We start from the raw sequence: 13,048 nt of genomic DNA on the forward strand, positions 1-13,048 counted from the left end.
ATGTATGTAATAAACGATTACTTTATTTTACATTTATCCACGATTAAAATTGAATTGTTGGTAAATTAAAAAGTTACAAAAATTTCTTATCTATTTATTAAAAGTTGTTTCTTTTTAACTGATATTCTTAGCATTAATAATTTTCTTATACTATTGTTCATATTATACATTTCACTAGACACAGGCTATGTTTTAATGTACTACAATCGAGGACCTCATTAGACCTGAACATTTTTTATTGACTGTTAACATTTTCTTCTTTATTCATATATGTTAATAAAAATGGTAAAATTTCGGAACATTTCTCTTTGGTAAAGTGTTCCATACTCTGCTTATCATTAGCGAGCAATGACAGATCAGTGCATGGTATTAAAAGTCTGCACACGATAATCGAACGAGACATAATTGCTTTATGTAAAGCGGTGTAACCATCGGCGTCTTTCAAATTGGGATTCGCACCAAATTTCAGTAAGAGTTCAACAATATTAACATGCCCCTGCATAGCTGCTCTGTGTAGAGCAGTGGCACGGCCGCAACGTGTCTGTGCGTTCACTGCTGCATCATTTTTTAGTAATATTTTACAAATTTCATGATGTCCGTTTCGAGCTGCATAATGTAATGCTGTATATCCAGCTAAATCCTCCACATTAACTGAAACACCTTTCTTCAGCAACACCTTCACACGATCCAAGTCATTAGATTGCGCTAAAAGTTATACGACAACACGATTCATATATAAATAACGTAATATAATTAAAATTGAATAAATTCAATTACTTACCCGCGTACCATATACCACGTTCGAATTCCATTTCCGTAAGAGATTGTCGCATACCAACATTATTACTTATATCGCAGCATGCATCGTGATGATCATGATTTTGGTTGTGTTCCATGGTTATTGTAGATGTAATTATTACCTAGATAATTTTTCCTATTATTTCGCTAACAAAAAATAAAATATGTTTATATGAGTCAAATTGTGCTACACTGATTGCTAACGTTTTGTAAATTATCAGTTGTTACGAAAAAGTATATAAAAAATTGTAAATTATAATAGTAACGTGTTTTGTAATAAATGTTCATTCACAATATGCAAAAAGTGTATTTCATTTACACAGTTCATGTGTATACAACATTACAAGATACATGAATACCGAAATCGTGTATGAAAATGAGACCAGCATACAGTTTCCTTTTTTCATTATTTCATAATAAAAAGAATATTTTAATAATTGCTACAGAATTTGTTACATTACGAAGCCTGATAGTACGCTAGAAAAATCATATCTTATAATTTCATAAATAAATTAAATCAGGACTGAATACAATGCATATTCTTCGACAACGTTACACAACATTATCGCTAGTTTTGATTCCGTACATTGTATACGAGTGTTACAACCTATAGGTATAGGAAACTAGTAACGTAACAATACAATTTAACTAAAAATCAAAGCGCATATAAAATGCAGAAATTGTTTTAACCCAAGATATTAAATCTAATTAATATATTATACAGCATGAAAAGTAATTCTAATTTTAAATAGACTAAGAATAATGAATTCAACAAAATTTCATTATTTTTCATTTTCGTAATATCTCATAATTTTACGCGCGTATCAAGAGCATCTAATTATTTTTCCATTTTCTAGGCAATTTTACGACACGAAGTAAAATAATAGTTGCAAAGACATATTAATAACAGAAAAAGTATAGAAAATTTGGGAAATTGCATTCATACAGTCTTATTAGCGTCATAATTATTGATATTAATTTATATAAAATATAATTGTTGTTATTAGTTCATATAAAAATAAGCTGAATACAAACATTATCTTACTTCGTTTCGAAACCGCAGAAAATCAAACATATTTAAGTATAAAAGAATGCAGAATGATAATTTTAATCTATTAAGTACCTTTGGCCAATGTAATATAGGTAAACAGCTAAAATTTTTCGTGAAAACTTGTTGTAAATACATTCGATAAAAAGTATATATCTCTAAGAAAGTTAAAAAATATTGATCAAAATGTAGTAGCGAATGTGAACATACCACTTCGTATACTTGTATGTTCTTCTACATAAATTTTTCATATGCAAATAATGTGTAATACTTTGTTCACGCACTGATCTTCCATTATACATGCACATTAATAAATGTACACGCGTGCTTGAAGTATATAAGTACATAATATTTTATTATATATTTTAATCCTGAGAATAATTGTTAATTTTACGTTTCCCTTTGGAGTGTCCAGAGTACATCCGTTTCCCCCGAGCTACAGATAACTCGATATCCTAATTCTGCCAAAGCGTTAATGATGGTAAATGGTGGTCCTGCAATAAATCGTATTTGACTTTTAAAAATAAGAATTTGTTTTGAATATTACATTTAAGCTTTTCAAGTAAAATTCACAGAATACAAATTTTCGATGAAAAAAAAAAAATGTCACGATCATGTTGCTCGATTAGTTATAAATATAACATACAATTCGTTATGGCAGCGATACGTTTATGAAATTTACGAAATATTTAATATAATATCGTGTAAAAAAATGTCTTATTACTTAAAAAACTAAGTCTACTACTCTCTAAACATGTATGATAAGTTAACAATAATAACCTTTGATGGTAACGGCATTCATCGCATTAGGTCCAGAGTCTGGAAAACGCTTGAAGAGCGCCAAAATTTCGTCCGAATTTAAACCAAAGACAGCGCAAGTACTCGAATATGGGGAAGCTTTTACACCAACGTAATAGTAATTATCATCATTTATTACGCTGACTAACTTTCCGAGTCCTGCATTCCCTGATTGCGACATTGTTGCACTAAAAGGGGTTGCTAGACTTCCTCTTTTACTGTCAAAAAAAAAATGTTGCTTCTAGAATGCTGTCAAAAAAGATACAAACAGACTTTGTAACTTTTTTATTTTCACGTGCAAAAAGAAAATCTCCTATTAGTTATATTATAAATTTTAATACAATAGAGGAAAAATAGTTATTATCCATACATGTAATTTATAATAAAAGAAGTTTGACACTTAGGATGTCAAAATAGACCATAATATATACAAAAAAATTAATTTGAAAAAAGTAAACAGGTTTTCACAAAAATATGATAGCATCCTATTCAATTTTCCGGATTCTCTGAATCTTTTTACAGAATTTTAAAGAAACATTTAATCTCACATTATACATATATCAACTTTGCATTATTTAAAACATACAAGGCAACTTATGTCATTCTTGTATTTTATTAAAACTATAGTCTTCTTAATGTATTATTTAAAAATATTATATATTAAATATACAAAACTCCATATGAACATAAAAAATAAGTCATGTTTTATTTTAAATAGGTTGTATACTTTTTTACATTCTTATTGTTGTCTGTTTATGTATATCATTAAAATTGTAAATAATCTTGAGTATAAAAATGTTCTTCTATAGAAGTATATAATGATATTATTCATTATCAATAATAAAAGTCATTATTTACAATTAGTCAACATGCGAAACTGTCCCTATTCTACTTTGTTCAATCAATTGTCTTTCTCGTTCTTCTTTAAGTTGCATCATACGAGTTTCGTGAGCCCAACGAAATTCAGTTTGAAGTTTATCTCTTTCATATTCCCATCGAAATCTTTCTAATTCTAATACTTTACGTTGCACTTCCAATTCTGCAGCTCTTCTTAAGGCACGTCTTTCTAACAATTGCTCTTGATATATTTTGTTTTGTAAAGCAGAAGAATCAGATGTTTGCACAGAAGAAACAGGCCACTGTGATATTCTTCTAGGATTATATGACTTTCTTTGATGACCTGAATTTGACCGTTCTTGAGATTCAACTGCATAAAATGTTTAAGAGCACCTTAGAAATTAATTCTAAATAAATACCTGAGAACTAGTTGTACAATCTTATAAGGTCTAATAATAGATTACAAGCAAGTTAAGATTTAGATGTTTTCCAAAATATAAACAATTTTCAAATTACCAAGTGGAATATTTCCATTTCCTGTATCATTCGGATTTGTTTCCCAATTTCTACTGGCAGAGCTTGTGTCTGTATCATTATTTTCTATTATGTTGTCCTGATTTACCCAAATCTTTGTATTATTCTGCATTACTAACTCCATATTTTGTTGCATCGCATTAGATCTTTCAACTAAGTTAAAAGATTGATTTTTATAATTCCAATCATCTAAGTCTTCCACCTCTGTGTCCGTAATATTCTGATCAACTGATGACTCTTGTTTAGGCCATGCATTATTTACTTTATTGTCAAGATTGTTTGCTTTATGTTTCTTGTTATGTGCTACTTGTATGAACTGTTGCTTAACATCTTCTGGACACTTTGTACATCTCCATATATGCCGTTCCATACGAGTAGCATTTTGAATATACGATTGATTGCAAAATTTACAAAATGCAATTACTTGAGAACCCAACATTTTCTTATTGTAGTAGTTCCATACAATTCCCCTTTTCTTTACCATGGCTCCTATCTTTTTTTTAATTTCACAACACTATCTTAATCCTTTTTTTTGTATGTCCATACATATCTTTCATGTAACTTGTATTTATCAACACACATTTTTGCTTATAGGCAATTTTTTATATAATATATACGAATTTAATGTATATTAAGAATACCAGTTCTTTATGATATATAATTAAGAGAATATATGGAATTCTTATACGGAATCAAAACTAAGACACATAATGTCCGCGTAATATTAACAATATAAACGTTCAAAAAATTAGAAAATGTAATTACAAGGTAATTAAATACATTGGGGTTACAAATAGGAGTTACTCTAATCATTTTTATATAAAAAGCATACTTATACTTTTGATAAACTTGTAATTCGCAATAAAATAATCTCCTTGTATAAAAAGTTTACAAATATACACATCATAGCTCTGAATGTTCACTTATTCTTGATTTGGAAAATAAATGTCCAAATATACGTAAATTATTTGAATATAATACACCTTTTGAGAACCATTGAAATAATAAAATTTAATTTGTCGAAATCACGCATTTTCTGTTACGTGAAATTTGGAAAATTTGCCGAAGCGCAAGTTGTATGTGTGTAATTGGACTTTCACGCGTACATAACTAAGAGATCAATAGAAAAATTCCTAACGTCGATGGGAGAGTTGCTGATATTGATCAATGCAACAGCAACAATTTTATACCGATCCGACATTAAAATAATAGTTATTTGATACAATATATTTAATGCCACATCCGATATCAAATGAAAAGTTTAACTACACACACACACACACCCACATAACCTTTGTGAAATTACGCTTGTGTTTGCTGATATTTTTTCTAGGATCAATTTATATACATAACAAATACCTCGAGTCCTTTACAATTCGTTGTAATCTATGAGGTGTAATCAAATTCCAGACAATTTAATCAAACAATAATTCTAAAATGAAAAATATATACAACACCTTCGCGAAGATATGCAAAATAAAAAAAAATACAACACACTCAACGTTTTACAAGTAGAGAACTCTAACAGAAAAGTACTAAAACCAATAAACAAGTCGGTAATATAGTACAATTCCGAATATAATTTTAAGTACATTAAATCCGGCTAGTAGAGATTTTCTTTTTAATAAGTCAATATATTCATGTTTAACATAAATATTTACTTTAATTTATATATGATTATTACAATTAATATATATTACTCTTTTTGCATGCATCGACACATGTATGTTGAATATATTTAATAACTTTCTTTCCTCTTATGTTTGTTAATTATATTAATTAAATAAAATTGGTAGTTAAATTTAAAAATTTTATAAATTTATAATTCTTATATAAAAATCGAAAATAATACCATCTCCGTGATTTAAATACAAATTTTGCACATTTTTTTATTAAAAATATAAATATTTTTTTAATATATTAATACATTATTTTATATTATTTTAAAACTGATTAATATCATATCATACCTGTCTTAAGAACAGGCTCAGGTTCAGGTTCGGAAAAATCTTTTCTCATAGTCCACATATACTCATTATAATCTTGTTTAACACTGGTACTTGATGAAGCCACAACTTTGTAACCAAGAACTTCTAACGCAGTTAATATTACACAAGGATGTTGCAAATACACTATTGTCGAATCGTCGCAATATCCTCCAGATGCAAAGCGACTCAGCTGTTCTATATCTGATGCTACAACACAATCGAATAGTACACGTTTTTTACAACATTCGATGTCTTACTCCGATTTTTGTGCGCCTTATATTGAAAAAAAGAATAAAATTTATAAAACCGTTTAATAGGAAGTGACAAATGAAGTTTAAGCAAAAACTAATGTCTATAATCGACTTCTTACTCTCAATCTATGTGATAAATTTTATCGCTTGTCGCAAAGCAACGTTATTCACTTATCGTGCAATCTGTGTACACGGGAAAACCTACAGTGAATTAATCACTACCACAATTGTACATTTTTTGTAAGTGTACAAATGTACGTACGATATCAGTAGAAAGCAGAGATACGTTTCTTCTAACAGTAAGATTTGAAAACTGACTTGCCTATCGGCAAAGGCGAGAACTTTTTAGTGCACAAGTATTGCGCAGTTGCACTGATTGGGCAGACTTCGTCTCGTCAAAAAATGTCCCTGAATTTTGTCAGAAACTGAGAATTTGTCCCCTTCTGCGGGTAACGTATCAAGCAACGAAACACATTATTTTTCTATTAATAACAGCCAGTCATGACTTCGAATAAATAAGAATATTAATTCAATCATTATTTAACACTTGCACATAACTGACCTGAATGTATAAACTTTAAAGAAAAATTTTCTATTTTCCTTTGAAGTTTTTTTGGCTCTTTACTGATATCGTGTGCATTTCTGTCAATGGTTCATAGAGGGCGGTACGATGTGACATATGATCGAATGGTAACTAATCCGTATATTCTGCGCACAGATTACGCGATAGATGGATAATCCTCTACCATTAAACTAACAGAAAAGTATCGATTGTGTATATTGGTAGTATTACAATTTAGACACAATAATTTAGAGCTAATAGATTTTTTTTTTAACACTTTCAAATTAAAGTACGATATTTGTATATATACTTGTAACTCATAAAGCTATGCATTTATAAAGAAAATTCTATTGCAAACTTAATATATTAACATATTAAATCATGTTAAATCAGTTGATATTTCAATTATTTTTCTTTTATGAAAAATGTTTAAGAGGGAGAGAGAGAGTGAGAAAGAGAGAGAGAGAGAGTGAGAGAGAGAGAAAGAGAGAAAGAGAGAGAGTGAGAGAGAGAGATAGAGATAGAGAGAGAGAGATATATATTAAAATATTATTACTATACAATTGTAATATGAACAATATAAAACATATGAAAGTGTTATTTCCATTATTAATAATCCAAAAACATTAGTATTTCTTTTGCTACTTTTTTATGAAAATAATTCATATAGAAAGAAACAAAATGTTTAATATACAATTATAACAACAATGCTAGAAAAATATTTAAATTAGATTTTTGTAAAAAATTCACCTGAGCCTGTTGTCGCAATGAAGTAAATGAAAAATAATTGTGTAAGATGTGTAAATGTATATATCTGCTACATAATAGAGTATATTGTGCTATACATGTTATAAGAAATAAAAACTCGATACAATTTACTTTGGCTACATCGGTTAGCAACATAAACATATTTACTACACAAATACAGAGATAAATTAAACATAAACATAAATAATACTTAACACTTCAAAAATAAAACTATACCTTTAAGACCTGATACTAAAACCCTCCATGGGTATCTATGACCATATGATGCAAGATTACCACGTACCAAAATGTATGGCATCTGTGATATATTATGCTAAAACAAATGTTATGATGAGCAATAAATATACATATACAAAAATGTACGTGTATATATGCACAAAAAATTAATTTTACTTAATAATACTTGTAAAATTTAACAGCAATACATTTTTCATTCAAATACTAATGCATGTACATTTAAAAAATAAACATAGTTATTAGAACGAACATGCTAATTTTCTATTTAAAAATTTTAATATTTGATCAGAACTTCTGTGATATAACACAGGACAGTAACCTATAAAGGTAAATATGTTCTACACCATATAAAAATAAAAAAAGAATATAAATACAAGATTTTACTGATCGATGTACATTTTAGATATATTCTTAAGATATGCATAATGATTGACTTTAGTAAAGTTATATATTTAGAATGTATTGAAGTTACTTATAGGCTACCTGACAAAAAACATTTAGTACTTGCACAGATTTAACAAATCCAATAAATATATAAATTTTATTATAATGATTAATATAAAATCTTTGTACATATAGTGTTATTTTTTTGAAACTTGTAATGTTATCGATACAAAGCATTTGCTTTATATTGTGTAAATATACATAAAAACACATTTTTGTAATACTTTCAATAAACGAATACACAAAATAATTCTAAATCTAATCTCGAATAAATATTAATCATTTTATGTTTTGAAGCAAAAGCACTGATGAAGTGCTGAAGAATGGACATTCGTATCCAATAATACAAAAATGTAGAGGGAAATTATATGAAATTTGTCGGTGAATTTTTCTCCAATATTAATATTATTTACTTTTATTAAATCATGTACGCGCTCACCTGTTAACATGTGCGGAATTTTATTCACTGATACTATTCTTAAATCAAAAACCTTCTAACACTTTAACAGAATGCTTATTATATTAAGCATATTAAAATAAATAAATCGAAATGCTGAACACTTATCAAAATTACTAAACTTATATACAGAAGTTTACACGAAATTATTTTAAAGATAAATCTCAATCATTAATGAATAGATACATAAACAACGCACGCAAAAGTTATGAAAGTGCGCATATTCCAACTGTATAGTGTTAACTTTTACATACTCAAATCCCTACACCAATCATGTAACAAACATTTGGGTTGTTTCACAAGTAGCTTATTTTTGTAATACTTATTGTTTCAAAATACATTAAAATTCGTTAACAGTTAGATAATAAAAAGTATGCGTAAGCATTGCGGTTACATCTCGGAATTATAATATACGATGCAGTTACTGTACATTTTCTTTTAATTTTTCTACGTGTTATTTAACAACATATGCACATGAGATTAAAGTAATGAAAAACGTAATAATTGAGTGATTAATAGCCGTGCACAAAATTTTATATCGAATTAAAATTGTACTATGTTAAAATCTGAAATATTAATTATAGATCGATATTGTATTCTGTGTATATATACATATATAATTTCAAGTTACTTACTGTTTATTTCATAACTTATAGTTGATATTATAAGAATGGAAAAAAACCAATCAATATGTTTGCTTCAATGGAACTGGGATCTGGTTGGTTTATGTTTCGATAGATCAAGTGAACGAAATATCAGTCGGTAAAGAGAAGTGTCACATTTTCACATCCAATATACAAGAATTTCGAAACATGTTACTTTTAATTTAGTGCAATATTGAATATTTTTCTTAATGATAGTATATCAGTCTGAAATTCACCACAATTTGTACATTAACATATATGCGCAAAATTACCGCCATTATGGTCAAACAATATCTATCTCTGTCCACCTTTTATAGTCTTAAAAAATTATCTATTCGAAAACATTGCATTCACAACACACATTGAAAACCTTATTAAAGTTATCATCAAACATAAATAATCCTGATAAAAAATTAAACTTGTAGCAGTTGACTATTGGTCACCAAGTAGAACAGTTACATAGGCAGCGATAGGTGGTTTGACGTTTATTCGCCGCCATCGTTATTAGCGACGGTATTCTGCCATATTGCGTGTGATATAGAGAACTGTAATACATTTACGTTATTACGGTTGTTACTTGTACGTTCGATGCAAGAATTTATTGTTTATGTAGTAGTAACATTTTGAGGGAAGCTTCGTAATTCAATTTACAGGAAAACGTTTTACAGTAGTGAGCTACAAAACGGTGAGTCGACGGTGCATTGTTGACATCAGAAACTTTTTTTAGTGAACAGTTGTCATCGGGAAATTGAAGTCTGTATGCTTATGTTTACACTTTTTAAACCTAAAACTATTATATTTCTTTATAGAATAACCATTATCTTACTTAAAACTTTTATGTGATAGTAAAATAATTGTCACTTAAGGAATTACTGTTTTACCTTTGGTGATTTGTTGAGGAACATTTGAATGGATATGTATGCGAATACCATTTTTACAATTTATATCACTTTATATATGTACACAAATGTGTACAAAATTATATGTTACAAAACCAAGAGTCGATACAATATTGCTTAATATATGTAATTTTTCACTCTATTCATTTGTTAATTTAACAAAACAATTATTTAATTGGCTCAGTTTATAATAATAAAATTCCTTCTACAAAAGTACTCGTCTGCAATGTTTTTCAAACGTATTGGTATTATAGTAATTATATATTTGTTTTCTTAAAAATCAGAATTTATTATTATACAATATATTGAAACAAATTTGGATATAATATATTTACATTCTTTATTTATATATCTAATAATTTTGTAACTTCTTTACTACATTGTAGCTGTTTTTGTTATTATATATTTTAAGTACATTATAAATATTTAATATACTTCATTATGAGCATAATTATGAATGTAATACATTTTAAGTATTTATATGTCTCTTCTAGTAATTTTTGTCGACATTAAACATTTTCATATATTGCTTCTATCTTCTTTCCTTGATACCTAATACTTAATGTAACAAAATGTATATTATGTAAATAGATAAGGGACTAAAAATTATATAAATTATCTACTTATAGGTACACAATGTCAACTGGACCTTATAACTACTCTTATATCTTTAAATACATAATTATAGGAGACATGGGAGTAGGAAAATCTTGCTTACTGCATCAGTTTACAGAAAAGAAATGTAAGTTGTCCGATTTAAAAATTAAGCACAATAATGATATTAGAGTAATTAACGATAAATACATGCATATAAATATTTTGTAATTATATTTTGTTAAACATATTTCAATGTCATTATGAATGAATAAAAAATTAAAGCAAGTAATTTTTCTGAACAATTTAAATTTATTCGTCTATAAATACTTATTAATAATTATATATTAAATGGTTTTAATTTATTTGAAATAAAATTTTCTGTTCTGTTTCTAAGAAATAAAATTATTTTACTACTATATTTATAACATTGTGCATAAAATGTAACAATTTTTGTTTATATTTTAGTTATGGCAGATTGCCCACATACTATTGGCGTTGAATTTGGGACAAGAATCATTGAAGTAGCTGGACAAAAAATAAAATTACAAATATGGGATACTGCTGGCCAAGAACGATTTAGAGCAGTAACTAGGTATAGATAATTTCATGTTTATCGTATTATAACATTTTAGATAAAAAGGCAATGTAACATGTATACTTCAGGTCTTATTACCGAGGTGCAGCCGGAGCATTAATGGTCTATGACATAACCCGTCGTTCAACTTATAATCATCTGAGCAGCTGGCTTACAGATACAAGGAATTTAACAAATCCAAGCACTGTATGCAAAAAATATGATATTTTACATAATGGTATTTACGTCTGTAAAGTGTAACTACATTGATGCAGAACTGTTGAATGATGTATTTCTCATCCTCTATAAATAACAGATTTATGTTATATATGTAACAAAAAATTTTACATGTTACATTTACAGGTTATATTTTTAATCGGTAATAAAAGTGACTTGGAAGGCCAACGGGATGTTACTTATGAAGAGGCAAAACAATTTGCTGATGAGAACGGTCTTATGTTTGTAGAAGCTAGTGCAAAAACGTAAATTAATAACGCACAAATAAGTTGAACAAAAATCAGGTTATTACATAATTAGAAAATCATTAAATGTGTGATCATTTTTTATCAGGGGACACAATGTTGAAGAGGCCTTTTTGGAAACAGCCAAGAAAATATTTCAAAGTATACAAGATGGCCGGTTAGTAGACAAATTTTTTTGCTTGTGTACAAAATATTTAACTACTTCTGAGGAAGACAAAGCGCAAATAAAAAATAATTATACCGGCTATAAAGCTAACACGATACTTTATAAAAAAGAAATCATTGATTTGATAATGTATCCGTAGTTTGGACTTAAATGCTGCCGAATCTGGGGTTCAACACAATCCAAGTCAACCAGGCCGTACTAATCTTCAAGGAGTATCTAATGAACAACAGGGTGGAAAGGATTCCTGCTCCTGTTAGGTTTATTTGTTTGTATATAGAGATACGAATTCATTGGTACTATTGATGCATATATGATTTATACTAAGTATAGTACGCAAATAGTCTACTATCTTTATCCTTTTATCTTTGATAAATCGAATCTATTCAATGAAAGATATCATTTTTTTCCTAGTTAGACTTAATTTGCAAAAATAAGGGAAAGATACATGATTCAGTATATGTATGCATATAAATTGTACTAAGAACAAATGATTCTGTATTAGCACTGAAATTTATATTCCAGTGTTAAAGCTTTTTTTATGGTTATTGTAATTTGAATATATTATAATTTTCCATAGGTTATGTATTTTAATGCGTAAAAGAATTAAATATTAGACAATATGTTATACTCACAAATCTTATAGTACATGTGTACAAGGTACATTGTACGACAAACATTTACTTAATCACAAAAAAATATGATAAATATAAATATGACACAGTCGAATAAGATAAATATTTATCATTGTAAATTAAATTTATGTGACAAGATGGAGCACGACTTTGATCGTGTTTGTTATATAATTTGCAGTTTGAAAGCTACTGTACTATAAGTTTAGGTGCAAAAGATTGTTGGTAACACATCTGATTTCTTCAAAAAATTATTGTAGCATGGCATACTAAAATAGAATTAATATCATGTTTAGTGTTCTACAGCTACAATTCTATTTTCGTATCATATAAAT

The 13,048-nt window shown here is 27.9% G+C and overlaps 3 protein-coding genes across 9 annotated transcripts; 1 reads left to right on the top strand and 2 right to left on the bottom strand.

Moving 5' to 3' along the window:
- Positions 1–169: 169 nt before the first annotated feature.
- On the bottom strand, positions 170–8,944 carry LOC143425517 (uncharacterized). 7 transcript variants are annotated; one of them, XM_076898386.1, is made up of 5 exons: positions 8,705–8,942; positions 7,801–7,897; positions 5,986–6,210; positions 2,241–2,340; positions 788–945 (listed from the first exon to the last, which is right to left on the bottom strand). In XM_076898386.1, exons 2-5 carry the CDS (start codon positions 7,880–7,882, stop codon positions 921–923), a joined length of 432 nt encoding a protein of 143 aa, XP_076754501.1. In that variant the 5' UTR covers positions 7,883–7,897; positions 8,705–8,942; the 3' UTR covers positions 788–920. The 7 variants fall into 7 exon arrangements, 6 of the variants coding, with proteins under 6 accessions (XP_076754499.1, XP_076754501.1, XP_076754502.1 ...); XM_076898387.1 differs by lacking the exon at positions 8,705–8,942 and adding an exon at positions 8,141–8,283; XR_013102045.1 differs by having other exon boundaries at positions 805–945; positions 2,131–2,340; positions 8,705–8,939.
- Positions 3,326–5,456, bottom strand: LOC143425512 (uncharacterized). Its single transcript, XM_076898379.1, has 3 exons — positions 5,375–5,456; positions 3,998–4,713; positions 3,326–3,851 (listed from the first exon to the last, which is right to left on the bottom strand). Exons 2-3 carry the CDS (start codon positions 4,497–4,499, stop codon positions 3,505–3,507), a joined length of 849 nt encoding a protein of 282 aa, XP_076754494.1. The 5' UTR covers positions 4,500–4,713; positions 5,375–5,456; the 3' UTR covers positions 3,326–3,504.
- Positions 8,945–9,672: 728 nt separating the features above from the next.
- Rab14 (RAS oncogene family member Rab14) lies at positions 9,673–12,660 on the top strand. The gene is made up of 7 exons (XM_076897701.1): positions 9,673–10,051; positions 10,895–11,007; positions 11,328–11,454; positions 11,526–11,643; positions 11,800–11,918; positions 12,007–12,075; positions 12,224–12,660. The coding sequence occupies exons 2-7, from the start codon at positions 10,902–10,904 to the stop codon at positions 12,339–12,341; spliced, it is 657 nt and encodes a 218-aa protein (XP_076753816.1). The 5' UTR covers positions 9,673–10,051; positions 10,895–10,901; the 3' UTR covers positions 12,342–12,660.
- The last annotated feature ends 388 nt before the right edge of the window (positions 12,661–13,048 follow it).

The sequence above is a fragment of the Xylocopa sonorina genome, chromosome 7 (genome assembly GCF_050948175.1).
Source record: "Xylocopa sonorina isolate GNS202 chromosome 7, iyXylSono1_principal, whole genome shotgun sequence".
Taxonomy (NCBI): domain Eukaryota; kingdom Metazoa; phylum Arthropoda; class Insecta; order Hymenoptera; family Apidae; genus Xylocopa; species Xylocopa sonorina.